At 35.8% G+C, this 17690-nt stretch overlaps 1 protein-coding gene across 1 annotated transcript; it reads right to left on the reverse strand.

The window, feature by feature from the left end:
- Positions 1-12616: 12616 nt before the first annotated feature.
- Positions 12617-14568, reverse strand: LOC114370515 (cytochrome P450 71D8-like). The gene is made up of 2 exons (XM_028327876.1): positions 13582-14568; positions 12617-13330 (listed from the first exon to the last, which is right to left on the reverse strand). The coding sequence occupies exons 1-2, from the start codon at positions 14476-14478 to the stop codon at positions 12722-12724; spliced, it is 1506 nt and encodes a 501-aa protein (XP_028183677.1). The 5' UTR covers positions 14479-14568; the 3' UTR covers positions 12617-12721.
- Between the last annotated feature and the right edge of the window lie 3122 nt (positions 14569-17690).

A 17690-nucleotide genomic window follows, 5' to 3' on the forward strand; every position in this document is an offset into this window, starting at 1 on the left:
GAGGTTTTTGTTTTCTTACAAGGGTGATTAAATTGAATGAGTTTATAATAAACTAAATATTATTATTTTAATTTTGTTTTGTGAGTTGTACTTCATATATGCAACTTAACTTTTATCATAAAAAATAGATAAATTGTATTTATTAAATACAGTTTATGTATTTTTTTTTAAAAATAATAATAGGGTTAAATAATTAATTTTTTTTTTCATTTTTAGTGTCTATAAATTTATATTTTTGCAATTTTAATTTGTATATATAATATTTTATAATTATATATATAAGTGCGATTCTGGTCTATTAAACGCAAATACGTAAGTATGGGTCGATCCCGGAGATGCGGATGCTCAAACTTGGAGAGGGCCAAGCATGGGTCAGATTCGGTTTCTCTGCAGTGTGGCGATTGGGCTCGACGGTGCTGTTTCGGTAGGTGTTGCTGTTTCTTTCCATGGAGGGGTTTGTGTGGGATATGATGTTGGGTGATTATACATCGGCAAAAGGAGATGATGGAAGTGGGGGAGGTTGGTGGATGAAGGTGTTGTTTGCGGCTGATAGGAGGAGAATAGCGGTGCTCGGTAGTGATGGGCGGCCGCAGGCCAATGCAGGGGTCATTGGAAACGGTGGAGAGGAAGGGAGAGTAAAATTTGGTGGGGAAGGTGTACAATAGTAACAGGTACCGTAGATTAATCTAAGGGTTCTAAAGAGTGGTGCAAAATTGTGATATATTATATAATAATTCACATACTGATTAAAAATAAAAAGAAAAGAGACCGCAGCCTAGGAAAAATTGACCAAATTTTGAATATGATGTTTTTGAAACCTTTTGTAATTAGGAAATGTGTTGAAATAATTAAATAAAGGAGACTGCTGCCCAATGTCAAAGTGTTTAGTCATGTTCCTTATTGTATTGCTGATTTGATTATTAATGAAATGTCTTAAGTTTGTTTCTGTCAAAAACAAAAAGGAAAGGTGTTTTATGAAGTTGCTAAAAAAATATTTGAGATTATGAAAATAACTTAATATTTTATAATTTTATAACTTATTTTTATTTTATGAATTTTTTAATAATTTTTTTTTAATTTCTAAATAAATTAATAACAAACCCAAAGGGTTCGTATGGCATGTGAGGTCTTGCTGCATTCAAATGAGAGAAAACAATTTATTTATTAGTTGAATCAGTGTTAGATTCCCACATTGTGCGAATTTCCTTGTGCCAGCGGCATCTACAAACCGTGAACAGATTTGTCTATGACCGTGGACGAGAAAAAAAAAATCTATAACATAAATTATAATGTAAAAAAAAAAATACTGTAACAAATAAATATTTAATGAATTTATTTATCAAAACTCACCTTAATGCTGTTTACCTGATATTTATTTATTTTTAAAAGTTTATCCAATTCACCTTAATACTTATTCCAGTGCTGGAGTTTCTGAAAACCAGTTTATACTCAATCTCAAATCGTATCCTTTTAGTATTGAATAATAGTCCGTTGGGGCTGCTATTCAAAACGTTACGTAACACTGTATAATTAAGTAGATATGTATTCCACCAGCGTGAATTAGACCCTGTATAATCTCTTTGCTAACTTGGGGCTGCTATTCAAAACTTTTGAATTATACTATCAATAATTGGACTATTTTATGAAAAGTATGATACTGTGAGTTATTAAAGATGGAGTTAATACAAAAAAAGGAGCATATTAACTCACAATAAAAAGCTGTAAGCCAGCATCAAGAATGAGCAAGGGTAAAATATACTCCCAATCTAAAGGAAAATACATACACAAAATAGAAGTTGGAGTGAAAATATAAAATCGACAAAATATACTGTAAGAGAATGGTTTTCTGGTTTTCTGGTCCCAATAATTGAAACTTGTATGAATACATATGTTAGATTAATAAAATTATGTGCATCAGACCTTATATGAACACTTGTTTCTCGTCAAATCGTTCTGTCCTTGGTCAAGACCATGGAGCAAAACTGGACCAGTGATCCCTGCCTCCCATGTTTCATAATGCCGACCAACAATCTTCCAGTGAAAAAAGGAAACATAAATCTATGGCTAGCAACATAATGATTAAGCATAGGTACTGAATACTAACTGGTAAATAGAAATATAAAGATGCACAGTTGGACACAAAAGAAACTACATGTCTAACTGCGACTCTGTAAACCTGAAAATTGCCCATTAACAAACACAGGAACAGTATGTCCTGCAGACTGCACATTAACGCTGGGTTTTTGTCCGCCTCGAAGAAAGGATTTGGATGAACTTATGTCAACGCTGCATCATGCCAACCAGAAAACAGTAAGATTAAATGCTGAGAACTGACAAGGTAGGATATCAGAAACTATGGGATAAAGAATTTAAATTTGAAATATGCCAAAAAGTCCTTTTGTAGAAGAAGTAATCATAATTTAAAAAAAAATACATTCTTACCTTAAAAAAGTCTTAATAGTAAATTACAATTGAAAAGTTTCATTTGTTAAATCTAATCCAAACTGTGCAATACGCATATAATTAAAGTCTAAAGAAGCCATATGGGTGTTCTAGAAGATAGTTACCTCATTTTGTAAAGAGTCTATGGGGTTCCACCTGTGCTTCTAGTAGACCTTGGAGCTGATTTCATTTGTGAGATATTATAGAGGACTTTGAAGCATGCCTTCATGTAATCTGGTGGCTCCTCAATTTTTGTAATATCCCATCTGCGTTATTAAAAAATTAGTAATCATTGTTTTAAATTTCTTTTCATCTTTCCATATAAAAAAATTATTTTCATATAAGATCTTAAATAATAATTAGTGAATGGCATTTACCTGCAAACAGCTTGATAGGCAACTGGGAAAGAAATAGCTAAGAAATGGCTAATTGAGATAAGTTTTCTGATGATCCTTTATTAATTCCACTTCTTTACATGTTTATACTATTTCATTCTAACAGAATTCAATTTGTTATAACAGAATTATCTAGCATCATGCTCAACAACTAATTAGTGGAATTGCTATAACTGCCTGAGGATAGTGGATCCCTACAACCAGCTTGGTGATTCTTGCTTTGGCACCTCAAACGTATTCCTAAAGGTAATTGCGCTTCTCAATGACTCTCCTTGGCCTTTTAATGTTACTGCTAGCTTCTGGTATAAAGCCTGTGTTGTTATTGATATCAACACCCCTTCCCCGAAAACAAACTTGTCCTCAAGGTTGTGTGTCTGGCATAGTCAATGATAAGCAGGTGGCCTCGGCCGGGAAAAGTTTGGAGAACGCATCAGCAACGACATTAGCAGACCCTGGCTTATACTTAATAGTGTAATCATATCCCAGAAGCTTAGACAAATATGTCTGCTGTTCCGAGGTCTGAATGACCTAAGACATGAGATCTTTGAGGCTCTTGTGATCCATGAGGATGGTGAAGGAAGTGCTCAGCAGGTAATGGCGCCATTTCTTAACAGAGGATGTGATTGCATGCAACTCGCTAACATAAGTCGATGCTCTCTGTAACTGAGGACATAGAACCTTGCTATAATAAGCAATTGGGTGGTCTTCCTGAAGTAACACTACACCCTTGGCGTAGCCCGACTTGTCTGTTTCAATTGTAAAAGGTAGCAAAAAGTTGGGAGTTGCCAAAATAGGGGCCTGGGTCATCACTTGTTTAAGATGTTGAAAAGCTTGCTGCGCCTCTAGGGACCAACAGAATTGGTCCTTCCGTAAGAGCGAGCTAAGGGGCAAAGCTATGGCGGCATAATGCTTAATAAATTTGCTATAGAAGCTAGTCAACCCCAAGAAATCGTGCAGAGTTGTGGGGGATGTTGGAATTGGCCAGGCAAGCATAGCTGCCACTTTGTCAGGGTTTGGGGCCACTCCTTGGGTCGAGATGATATGGCCCAGGTAATTGAGTTGATTTTGAGCGAATAAGCACTTAGATTGACGGAGAAGGAAATTGCGCTCTGATAAAGTAAACAAAACAACCTCTAGAAGTGTAACATGAGAGTCCAAATTGGAGCTGTAGATGAGGATGTCATCAAAGAATACCGTGACATATTTCCTCAGAAATGGGCGGAGCGCGTCATTCATGGCAGCCTCGAAAGTAGAAGGAGCATTGCAAAGGCCAAATGGCATCACCTTGAACTTGTAGTGGCCTTGGTGAGTTCGAAATGCCATTTTATGGACGTCAACCTTGGCCATTCGTATTTGGTGAAATCCTTGGTGCAAATCAAGCTTTAAAAACCAGGATGCTTGGCCCAAATCATCAAGCAACTCATCAATGGTAGGCATATGGAAACGGTCTTTAACAGTGGTGGCATTTAAAGCCCTGTAATCCATACAACAGTGCCATGTTCCATCTTTATTTTTGACCAGGAGTATAGGGGACGAGAAAGGACTGTGACTTGGCTGGATTAGGCCGGCTTCAAGCATGGATGCGATTTGCTTCTCAATTTTCGCTTTCTGGAAATAAGGATATCGATAAGGTCTGACGTTGACAGGAGTGGTGTGTAGGAGGAGATGGATATGATGTTGTATGTTGCAAGGTGGGGGTAATTGGCTTGGTTCAGTAAAGATACCAGTATATCGGGTGATGACAGATGTTATCTGAGCAGGGGTATGGACAATATTTGTTGGGGGTGAAGATGGGGAAGGGTGGGCTGGTGTTGTGGTGATATGGAACAGAGCTGAGATGCTCTGGATCTGGGCAAGTCTTTTGTTTTGGTGGGCTGAGGCAGATCAAGGAAGAGGGGGAGCATCGACACTAAAGGTGATCTTGCGGCCCATGTGCACAAAAGTCATGGTCAAAGTTTAATAATTAGTAGTAATTGGGCCCAATAACTTGAGCCACTGCACTCCTAATTCAATATCAGCACCACAAATAGGCAGGAGAAATAAATCAAGGGTAAATGAGTGACCCTGAATCGAAACCAGAACTTGGAGGGACAAGGTATCACAATCAAGGGTATAGCCATTGCCTACCATAACTCGAAGGGCGGTGGTTGGGGCAGAGGGTAGGGTGAGGAATTTTGCTACGCCCGATTGGATGAAATTGTGGGTGCTGTCGTCGTCGACGAGGATGACAACCTGATGGTGCAAAGAGCCCAGAAGACGAAATGTTTGTGGCGTAGGAGTGCCTTCCATGGTGTTCAGACTTATTTGAGGGACCAACGAGGGTTCAGTCAAAGAAGGCCATGGTGAATCAAGAAGGACAGGGTCGAAGGAGAACTCAAGGTCCTCGTTTGCGATGAGAAGGTGTAGGGGGGGCTTACAGTGGTGACTATGAGACCACTTGTCATCACAGTGGTAGCACAACCCCTATTCACGGCAGACTGCCATCTCCTCCGCTGTGAGTCTCTTGACGGGAAGCTTAGACGAAGGGGTAGAAAAAGGGGTCGAGGGTTTAGGCAACAAGGGTGAATGGTGAGTCGAAAAACTGCGCTGGCCATGATGGCGGTCCAGCATCTTATCTTCCTGGAGTCGTGCGAGATCGATCGCCTGAGGAAGAGAAAGAGGGCGCAGAGCTTGAACTTCCCGGTGAAGTTCCAGAATCAACCCTTGGATGAAGCAGCTCGACAAGATGGAAGGGGCAAGGCCCACAATCCGATTCGCCAATCATTCGGACTCCATAAGGTACTCACTAACAATGCCGATCTATTGGAGTTTGAACAAAGCGCCTTGAGGGTCATCGTAGAAGGAGGGAACAAACCGTGATTCCAGAGCTTGAAGCATGGCCTGCCAGGAAGGGAAAAACCCGTTCCAGGACATCCATTGGTACCATGACAATGCAGGGCCATCCATGTAAAAGGATGCAGCGCAGTGGGACAACACTGCAGTGGGAGGAGGCGTCGGCGCCAATGGGAGAGGGGTGAGGAAACCAACCGGCAAAACCACTCCCTCAGCCACGTTCGTCCTTCGCTTCTAGGACTGACTCTCTACCGAAGAAGAAGCACCATTCACTGTGTTGGCGACTGCACTGTCCAAATCCTGTCCCTTGTCTTCGTCCGTGTTGGAATCGCTGATTCAACGGACGTGAGGGCGGCATTTAGAGAGAGAAACAGAGAGACAGAGAGAGTGAAATCGAACTTGGAAGTGTGAAAATACATATATATTTAAACTTAAAGACATTTTTCAAAAACCATCTTTGTATCCCTGTTTCTTAAGATGGTTTTACAATGAAACCGTCTTAAATAACTTTCGTCTTAAAAGAGCATGATTCAAAAGAAAAAGATGAAGAGAAAAGTGAGGAGAAAGCACAACAAGGGGAGAAGTACTCACAAGTAGAAATTCAACAAGAAAGTATTCTCCAAGTCAATACCCATCTCATCAACTGATTGTCAAGGAAGAAAGGCATGGAAAACATGAGAAAGCCTTAAGTGCCATTCTTTCCTTGATCACTAGCACTTCTTTTGCAATGATATGGAAGGTGCTTCTAGAATACATGACTTTCATGGAGTCTCTAGCTAAGAGGCGAAAATGTAAGGAAGTTGTGTTCTTTGTGACCTTCATGGCACTTTGAAGGCATTTGACTCGTCAAGCTAATGACGTTAAAAAAACGCTTATTGGGAGTCAACCCAGGATTTCTTATCTCTCTTTTAGTTAGTTGTAATTTGATTTTTTTAGGATAGTTGTGTTATTTCTTTTCTTTTTATGATTTTCTGCATTTTAATTTCAGAAATTTAATTCCAGTAGTTTAAATTCAGTCATTGAATAAGAATTGCATGATAATTATGAGGTCACTATTTAAGCTTTTTCTGAAAGGACTCAGAGCTCTACAGTAAATGAATAGATATGGATAGGATAAAATCACCTGAATTGATAAAGAAAAGTCATAAAATCATACCTCCTGGGCAAAGAGGGCATACTAGGTCCCAACAACATTATCACATCCTAATAACTTATCTTTTAATCATCTTATTTTTTTCTTTTTCTTATCTTATTGTTTTTTATCTTTATCTTAATATTTAATTTTCCTATCTTTTACTTTTCTTATCCTATCTTTTTTTATCTTCTATTATCTTTCTTTATCTTTTATTTTAAATTTATTATTTCTTGCTTGTAAATTGGATTTGCATTAATCTAAGTACAAATAAAGTCTCTATGGATTCGACACTCAGACTTTCAAGTACTTCACTACTTGTGACACATTTGGTATACTTGCCAACGAGTTAACAAGTTTTTGGCGCCGTTGTCGGGGACTTTGTTTTTCGTACTTGATTATTTGCATATTCCAATTTTAAAGCAATTAGTTTTCACACTTTATTTTTTATTTTATTTTACTTTCTTTTTATAAAAAAAAAAATTTTCTTGTGAGTCTATGCTTGCAGGTTAGAACCTCAAAAGAACTTGATCCATGGAAGACATTTGTAAGAGGTGGACTGAGTATCTTGACAGCACACGATCAAGGGTCAATCACCCACAATCGATAAATTGTGATTTTTGTGGAGAAGAGCATTTCAATGACAACTGTCATCTCTACTCCATGAAAAATTCTTGGTGGGGACAAGAGTTATACCCTTACAATCAATATGAAGAAAGTACTCCTAATCTTGAAAGTGTGTTCACGAAATTCACGGCATACCATCCTAGCTCTACTGCCAATCAAAACTCAATGCAAAATCAGGAAATTCAGGTTGGAAAGAGCTACTCCATGGAAAATTATCAATGGGAGCAAGAGTTACAACCCTACAATCAATATGAAGAAGAAAGAACTTCTAATCTGGATAATTTATTGATGCAATTCAAGGAAGTCACTGAATATACTCAACAAGCATTTAAAAGTTTAGAAATTCAAGTTGGTAAGCTAGCAGAAGAAGTGACTAAATTTATGGCCAGAAGAGAAGAAAACTTTATAAAGGTTGAAGCTCAAGAGGAAAGCCCTGTACGAAAGCATGATTCAAAAGAAAAAGATGAAGATAAAAGTGAGGAGAAAGCACAACAATGGGAGAAGTACTCACAAGTAGAAATTCAACAAGAAAGTATTCTCCAAGTCAATACTCATCCTCATCAACTGATTGTCAAGGAAGAAAGACATGGAGAACATGAGAAAGCCTTAAGTGTTATTCTTTCCTTGATCACTAGCACTTCTCTTGCAATGATATGGAAGGTGCTTCCAGAATACATGACTTTCATGGAGTCTCTAGCTAGGAGGCAAAAATACAAGGAATATGTGTTCTTTGTGACCTTCATGCCACCTTGAAGGCATTTGATTCGTCAAGCTAATGACGTTAAAAATACGCTTATTGGGAGGAAACCCAGGATTTCTTATCTCCCTTTTAGTTAGTTGCAATCTGATTTTTTTAGGATAGTTGTGTTATTTCTTTTCTTTTTATGCTTCTGTGCATTTAAATTTCAAAAATTTAATTCCAGTAGTTTATCTTCTATTATCTTTTATTTTAAATTTATTATCTATTGCTTGTAAATTGGATTTGCATTAATCTAAGTACAAACAAAGTCTCTGTGGATTCGACACTCGGACTTCTGAGTACTTTACTACTTGTGACACATTTGGTACACTTGCCAATGAGTTAACATTGCTCAGAAGGATTTGATATGGGACGATATTCAGGTATTTTAGTTAAATCTTTCATTTTATTCATTGATAATCAAAATTGTAATTTAGTAACAATAGAATGTAATTTTTTGTTTGTCAGACTGAATTTGATATCCCTGAAGCATCGGATCTGAGGACAAAAAAGAAAATACTTCAGAATATGGGGGAGCAGTGGAGACAATTCAAGTATGATTTGACATCGAAATGGGCATTTGCAGCCGACAAGGAAAGTGTCGACGACACTGTATGCGAAAAGTACAACATTAGCAAGTAAACCCTTCCTGGGAGTTAAGTTTGTGATTTTCATTGTTTTAAACTGTAAATTGAATTATTGTTATACATTGTAATGATTACTTTCAATAATATTTAATTTCTAAAGGATATGCGCAAGAAGGCACAAGCCAACCAGAAACATAACATTGCCCCTCACGTGTTGTCTCGTGAGGGTTATGAATATTCAGAAAACAAGTTGATGGATGAGAAGAGAAAGAAAAAACTAGAGGAAGTTGCTCAATCCGGAAGCACTGACACCGTGATTGATCCTCCATCTCCCATCAGACAACACATGAAATGGAAGATGGCCCGCACAAAGAAAACTGGGCAAATGACGTCTGAGGCAGCAAAGGAAATTGCTGAGAAGATTGTAAGTCACTTTCAATTATTAATTGCAATTATTTATGTTTATTATGTGATTGATTAAACCAATAAATGTGTTCTTTGCAGGAATCGTTGGAGGAGCAGGCGTCATACGGTTTCTTCGTTGCCATTGGGCGACCAGAACACCGTAGTCGTGTAGGTGTTGGTGTCACGATCAAGAAATACTTTGGACTGGCTCCAAGGACCTCCCGTATGTCTTCCTCCATGGCTCCCGAAGACCTGGAGCAGCTGATGCAACAAATTAGGGACCAGTTGGAGGAGTCGATCACTGAAAAAGTGACTCAACGGCTAATGTTATCCTTTCAAGCCACAGTCCATCCAGAGATCCGAGCAATTGAAATTGGAATCAGAAAGTTACATTAAGAACTGGATGCATAATTCAAAACAGGAAGTGTACCTAGGAGCCTACCTGAATGGCTAAGTTAAACTGAACAAATGAGTTTAAATAATGTATAATAGTATAATAACCTATATTGGTCTCCACTGCAGTGCACATTGACAAATGGTCGTCATTTTGCCTAAGGAAAATGTTGTCATCTGGTTTTGTTCATTGCATACTAGGCCAGACAACTACCTCAAAGGAATAATTAACAGGTCAGTATTTTTTTTCAATACATTTGCATTAGTATTAGTCGGAAACATCAATATTTTAATTGTATAATAAGCATCCATGTTTGTATTCAACAGTGCTTTGAAGGACTTGACGATACTCCACAAAGTAAATCCAAGGCTGGTGCTAGGTGGATTGTTGTTAAAGTAAGTCATTTAAACAATGCTTCTACTTATATTTTAGTACTGTGTAGAGTAATTTGTACTTAACGTTGAATATCTAAATTTCATAATGTTTTTAGTGTAATAGACAAAAAGGAAGCACCGAGTGTGGGTATTACGTCATGCACTGGATGTCAACTATAATCTAAGGAAGTTTCAAGAATAATTGGGAAACGGTAATTGTTTAATTCTAACAAATTTCATTTTCTTAAATTATGTTTTATTATATCATGCAGTATTTCAATGATGTCAGACCATTGGAACCTGAGAGATTGAAGGCGCTTTGCATCCAGTGGGCAAAGTATTATTTGAAAGTTAGAAATGAAACTTAGGATGTTTAGACAATTTCGTAATTGTAGTTTACTTGCTTTACATTTTTTAAAATTCATGTCTCCTAAACATTAATTATTCTTTTAATTCATAGTTATTAATAAATTTCTCATGGAATTTTTCTGGTAAAAACTGTTTCAAAATAGAATGAAAATTATATATGTTGTGTTGTGTGATCTAATTTAAAATTTGCAGCTTAATTTTTGGGTTTATTGAAAAAGCAGACAGTATATTAAAAAAATTCCTAAAAGCAACATCGGTTTTAAAAAAAATGATGTTAACATCCACTAACAACATCAGTTTTTTAAAAAACCGATGTTAACCTACACTAACAACACTGGTTTATTAAAAAACCGATGTTAACTACCAACGTTAACATCAGTTTTAGTTAACATCGGTATTTTAAAAAACCGATGTTGACGAATACTAACAACATCGGTTATTTAAAAAACCGATGTTGTAATTTTACGTTAACATCAGTTTTCAACAAAACCGATGTTAACGATAATACTTTCATCATCGGTTAATAACTGATGTTGAAAGTCCTAAATAACCAATGTTAAAAGCTTATTTTCTAGTAGTGTGAACACGTGTCCTCAATGGATTTCCCCATCATATCAGCCTCATAAATGCCCTCAATTCAAAGGACACAACTAGATTCTAACTTCACTCTCAACTAGAATGAGATGTAGATATAGGGGAGATCTAGAGATTCTTCCTCCACTCATCGCAACTGAGACAGAGCTCGTGCCATAACCTCAGAACCATATTTCCATTGTCGGTATTGAACATTGGTGCCATTTGTGGGGGAAAATATCACAACAAAAATTTGAAATACTATCACTGATCCATCGGTTCGAGTTGGATCCGAAAAACTTTCCGATAAGAATTGGGGAGACGCACAAGCACGAGTCCTCAACCGCCAACACCCAACACTTGAAGCAGAAAGGGAAAGAATCAGCATCTCCTACTTGCACTGTTGTCACAAAATGACCACCACGTCCAAACGAGCATGTTGAAGTAAAAATTAGGACAAACTATCATGTCCATAGCTAAGAGCCTAAGAGGTTGAATGAGATGATGAGAAGTTACGTTCTAGATTATATGGTCCCAAATATTAAAAAATGGAAGATAGTTAATATTAATAAGGAAACTTGTAAGTAAGTTTTATGTTAGGAAACAAAGTTTGAAATTCAAAGTGCATGTCCTGGTGTATTCAAATGCTAAAAACTAGGACCACTCAAAGGTTTTTGTTTCCCCATTATTTATCAGTATAAAAAAATTGTTGAAAGTGTATATATAATTCATGCTCAAATTTAATTTTCATGTTCAATTTAAACTTTAGTAGACAAAAATTAATGGTGATATTTTCAATATTGGAGGACCAATAGTACAATGAAAATTTTAAGTGTCCTATATCTTTTGTAGGCAACAAATAGGTTGTTATGTGTCTAATACTTATTTTTTAATGAGAACACGATTCCTACTCATTCCATGACCATTGATCAAAGAAGAGTTTAAATAAATTTAATACCTCTTGAGGATATCCTTTATATACAGTAACAATTACTTGATGTCACGGAAGCTCGTACACAAGTGTATACGTCAAGAAAAGGAACTTTCATTTGATCTTTTCTCTTATTTGAGTCGACAAAGAGGACATTACTCATGTGGAGATCCTACCTTTCTTTAAATAGACAGGTAACCTATTACCCAACCATCATGGATATTATGCATATGAATACATATTAGGTTGTACATTCATGGTAATTCCCTAAGCCCAAATTGTATCACTCAATTAAACATTGAGCTCAGAGGAAAAACATATAGGTTGTATATTCAACCCATATTTGAAATAAACAAAATACACCCATCAGTAGAAGGTCAAACAAAGAAAATTCTAACATCTCAGACCTTAAAATGATTGCTTCACATCTATAGATACTAAGAAGTTCTCTATTCCAAACATGCATTTTCTTTACTTGTTATTGTGTTATTTCATAACTTTACTTAAAGCCTTACTAACTTAAACATATAAACTTGTATGGTCTCATTCTTAGTTCAAGTAATTCATTACATATATGAAGGGGGAAACTACTTTAAACTAACTCAATCCACCATATAAAAGGGGGAGACTACTTTAAACTAACTCAATCAAATAAATATGAAATCACTCTCATTTGTAATTAAGAACAATTTAATACATAGACAAAAAAGATTTAACAATACTAGACCATCTTAGCAGCCTAAAGTCATCTTATCAAGAAGATGTGTATGTACAGAAAAGTAAGAAAAATGTATAATTATATAAATAAAAATCCAATAATAATAATAATAAATACGCTTTTATTTCCTTAACAATTAAATTAAATAGGATTCTTGAAAGTGAGTTTAATAAACATGGATACGTCAATCGTGTACTCAATGATCATAAATTAACATTGGGAATCAAATGCAATTCATTTTTCCTCCCAATAGCCAATCCGAAGTGTTCATCCATATTCATTTCCTCAGGTTTCATCTTGTTTGGGAGTTCCCAGTTGAAGTGATACAGTAGTAGAGCTAGTGGAAGCATAATGCTAGCTAAACCCAATGTCATGCCTGGGCATATTCTTCGTCCTCCCCCAAAAGGGAGATAGTTAAAGTTATTCCCTTTGAAATCGATAGAACTACCCTCGAACCTTTCAGGGACAAACCTATCAGCATCAATCCAATATTGGGAATCCTTACAAATTGCGTATGCATTTACCATGACTTTAGTTTTGGCAGGTATTTCATAGCCATCAATGATGGTTGGTTGAGAGCATTCTCTAGGGAGCAATAAAGGAGTAGGTGGGTGTACCCTGAATGTCTCTTTGATCACCAACTTCAAATAAGTAAGTTGCTCTAGATCACTTTCATGAATTATTTCCTTTTCTCGAAAAGCTTGTCTCAATTCAGCTTGTGCTTTCTCCCTCACTCTTGGATTTCTCATCATTTCTGCCATAGCCCACTCTAGTGTTGATGCTGAAGTATCAGTTCCAGCAGCAAATATGTCCTGGTGAAACAAATAAAATATCTTTATATAAAGTTTGGTAAAATGAAAAGAGAAATTGCATTTATATAACAAAATCGGGCAACTTTTTTAATAGAAAAGGAGATGAGAAGAAAAGGAAGAAAAATGTAAGATAAAGTAATTAGTACAAATGAGAGGATTAAAGAGATTAATGTTATAAAAAGAGATGTTAGTGAGAAAAAACGTACTTCAGAAACAGGAAATATAATAGAAGTTTTGAGGCATTTACTTACCAATATCAAAGCTTTGATGTTGTTAGTCGTCATTTGGATGTCGAGAGTGTCATCTTGTTGGATTCTGAGAAGAAGATCAATAAAATCTTGGTCCTCTAATTCAGCTCCATCTTCTTTTGCAATTTTGTTCTTTTCTTGATGCTCTCTGATGATGTTTTCCAGGACCTTGTCAACCTGCTTGTGCAACTTCTTCAATCTGGTCATCTTTCCAGTTAGGAAATATAAGAATGGAATTGAAGGAAAGACATCAGCAAGGTCGAATCCTCCCCCGGATTCTACGATTTTTCGGATCAAAGACACAACAAACTCATCTTGCTCCTTGTATATGCCACCGAATGCTACCCTGGAAATAGAGGCACATATCAATGAGAAAATTCTACTGGTGAGATTGATAGGCGAACCAGCAGATTCGCGAATGGAGTCGATAAACTTTGCTGCCTCGTCTTCTCTAATGGAAGCAAAAGACTGAACTCTTTTGGTGCTCAGAAGCTCCGTGGCACACATTTTCCTCATTTGTCTCCAGTGATCACCATATGGAGCAAAAGCAATGCCCAATCCCCCGTAGGATATCATTTGACCAAAAACAAGATGGGGTCTCTGGAGAAAAGAAACATCATGTGTTTTCACTATTTCCTTGGCCATCTTTGGGGAGGATGCAACCACTGCTGAAATTTCACCAAGTTGGAGGTGCATGAGGGGTCCATATTTTTTGGCAAGATCTCTCAGAGCATGGTGTGGAAGTGAACCTGCTTCTGCTAGTTGATGCAGGTTCCCTATGATGGGTAGTTTCTTTGGTCCTGGTGGAAGTTTCTGAGAGACACTACTTTTGTAACATTTTGCAAGCCAATGCAATACAAAGAACAAGCCAATAAGCAACAAGTAGCTTTGAGCTTCCATGGCTTTCTAGTTTCGAGCTAGTCTATAGAGTTAATTAGCTCTGGAGTTGGGAGCAACCTAAAGCTCTCAAGTATGTTTGTATTGTTTGCCTAGGGCTTGTTCCTACTTATAGAATCTTGAATCAGCAAGGTCAACAATTTATTCATTTGTTTTTAGAAGATGCATTTTTGGGGCGTTGAATGACTTCTTTTCAATTCTTGATGGCCGTTGAATCATTTATTTTCTTTTAAATTGTTTTAGATTCCATTTTTAATTGCAGTTACAGTTATTTTACATGGAATATATTCACTTCATTAGGATGTCATCGTTACTCCTTTATATTGTGTAATACTATTGTAGATATATAAGTGCCACTTGGGCAACAATAGTTAATGTGGCAGTGAGAACCTTGACCGTTGAAAGCTATAATTGCTGTTGCACATGCACACTAAGTCAAAATAGAAATTGTCGATGCACTCTAATTGCTGTTGGGCACCAAGTCAAAGTATCTAACTGGGCAGTAGTATTTGATTATTTTCTTAACAATTTCTCATTATGTCCTTCAAAGATAAACAATTTCTCCTTATTTACCTCCTTTATTTTACTTTATACTGATTTGATCCTTCAAATGCAAGTTATTATGTTTTATGTCCAAAGAATTAACCGTATTAAAATAATTAATAGAATTCGTTCGTGAGGTGATGAGTTCAATAATACCTACTGCAATTACAAACTATAAATTATAGATTTTATAAAAGCATCTATGACTCTTTCTTCAAGCTTGCACGTGTATTGACTGTATATTGAGGATTCTTTATTTTTAGTTTTTTATCTTTCTGTCAGGGGAGTTTCACTAGGTCCCATGTCAACCCTCTAACATGGCAACTAAAAAATATGAGTTACGTAAGGATAGGTCATTCAAGTCTTTTTTCTAATTGAATCCAGCTAGTATCACTTTCGTACAGTATCCTTCTTATCACGGTAATGCGAAGTGATGAATAAATTAAGAGGTTTTTGTTTTCTTACAAGGGTGATTAAATTGAATAAGTTTATAATAAAAAAATATTATTATTTTAATTTTGTTTTGTGAGTTGTACTTCATATATGCAACTTAACTTTTATCATAAAAAATAGAGAAATTGTAGTTATTAAATACAGTTTATGTTTTTTTTAAATAATAATAGGGTTAAATAATTAATTTTTGAAGTGCTTTTTGAATTTTGGTTCCTATATTTTTTTTTTCATTTTTAGTGTCTATAAATTTATATTTTTGCAATTTTAATTTGTATATATAATATTTTATAATTATATATATATATATATATATATATATATATATATATATATATATATAAGTGCGATTCTGGTCTATTAAACATAAATACGTAAGTGTGGCTCGATGCCGGAGATGCGGATGCTCAAACTTGGAGAGGGCCAAGCGTGGGTCAGATTCAGTTTCTCTGCGGTGTGACGATTGGGCTCGACGGTGCTGTTTCGGTAGGTGTTGCTGTTTCTTTCCATGGAGGGGTTTGTGTGGGATATGATGTTGGGTGTTTATACATCAGAAGAAGGAGATGACCGAAGTGGGGGAGGTTGGTGGATGAAGGTGTTCTTTGCGGCTGATAGGAGGAGAATAGCGGTGCTCAGTAGTGATGGGCGGCCTCAAGCCAATCCAGGGGTCATCGGAAACAATGGAGAGGAAGAGAGAGTAAAATTTGGTGGGGAAGGTGTACAATAGTAACATGTACCTTAGATTAATCTAAGGGTTCTAAAGAGTGGTGCACAATTGTGATACTTGGAATTAAAAGTGAAAATTAATCTTTGTTTTAATTAAGACGTAATTAAGTGATATATTATATAAGAATCCACATACTGGTTAAAAATAAAAATAAAAGAAACCACAGCCTAGGAAAAATTGACCAGATTTTGAATATGATGTTTTTGAAACCTATTGTGATTAGGAAACCTTTTGTATTGCTCATTTGATTATTAATGAAATGTCATAAGTTTGTTTCTGTCAAGAACAAAAACGAAAGGTGTTTGATGAAGTTGCTAAAAAAATATTTGAGATTATTAAAATAAACTAATATTTTATAATTCGATAATTTATTTATTTATTAATTTCTAAATAAGTCTATAACAAACCCAAAGGATTCGTATGACATGTGAGGTCTTGCTGCGTTCAAATCAGAGAAAACAATTTATTTATTAGTTGAATCAGTGTTTGATTCCCACATTGTGCGAATTTCTTTGTGCCAGCGGCATTCACAAACCGTGAACAGATTTGTCTATGACCGTGGACGAGAAAAAATAAATCCATAACATAAATTTTAATGTAAAAAAAATACTGTAACAAATAAATATTTAATGAATTTATTTATCAAAACTCACCTTAATGCTGTTTACCTGATATTTAATTATTTTTAAAAGTTTATCCAATTCACCTTAATACTTATTCCAGTGCTGGAGTTTCTGAAAACCAGTTTGTACTCAATCTCAAATCGTATCCGTTTAGTATTGAATAATAGTCCGTTGGGGCTGCTATTCAAAACGTTACGTAACACTGTATAATTAAGTAGATATGTATTCCACCAGCGTGAATTAGACCCTGTATAATCTCTTTGCTAACTTGGGGCAGCTATTCAAAACTTTTGAATTATATTATCAATAATTGGACTATTTTATGAAAAGTATGATACTGTGAGTTATTAAAGATGGAATTAATACTAAAAAAGGAGCATATCAACTCACAATAAAAAGCTGTAAGCCAGCATCAATTAAATAGAGATCTTTTCTGCATTGGTATTGCTAATATAAATACAAGGATCAATAAGAAGAAAGACCAAAGGAAAAGGAACTAAATTACAAATTTAATGTGACTTATCATTGAAGTCCTCTTAGAACAGTAAAGCTAACCTGTGACAAGTGAGAGCATGCTGCCTCAAATGCATTGGCTGACCATGACTTCCCAAGGAATTTTCTGACAATAAATTATTGCATAGCAAGCAATAATTTACATAGTGCTTTCTGTTGGACATTTTAGTGTAATTGATCTCTTTATTATGTTAAAATAAAAGTGCACGCTTGTTTTAATGTAATAACGAGATGTTCGGTCTAGGCAAATTTTGGAAGTTACTAAAACTTCCATCAACGGTTGGAAGTTACATGGAAGTTACTAAAACTTCCATCAACGACAATTTTTAAAAAGAAATAACTTCCATCAACCACCAAAA

The sequence above is a fragment of the Glycine soja genome, chromosome 10, assembly GCF_004193775.1.
Source record: "Glycine soja cultivar W05 chromosome 10, ASM419377v2, whole genome shotgun sequence".
In the NCBI taxonomy this organism is placed as follows: Eukaryota; Viridiplantae; Streptophyta; class Magnoliopsida; order Fabales; family Fabaceae; genus Glycine; species Glycine soja.

Bases quoted from the DNA above. Each gene is read 5' to 3' on its own strand.
- LOC114370515 (XM_028327876.1), bottom strand. From the start codon at position 14,478: ATGGAAGCTCAAAGCTACTTGTTGCTTATTGGCTTGTTCTTTGTATTG. The intron at 13,331-13,581 runs GTAAGTAAATGC...TTGTTTCACCAG, and splicing joins ACATCAAAGCTTTGATATTG to GACATATTTGCTGCTGGAAC.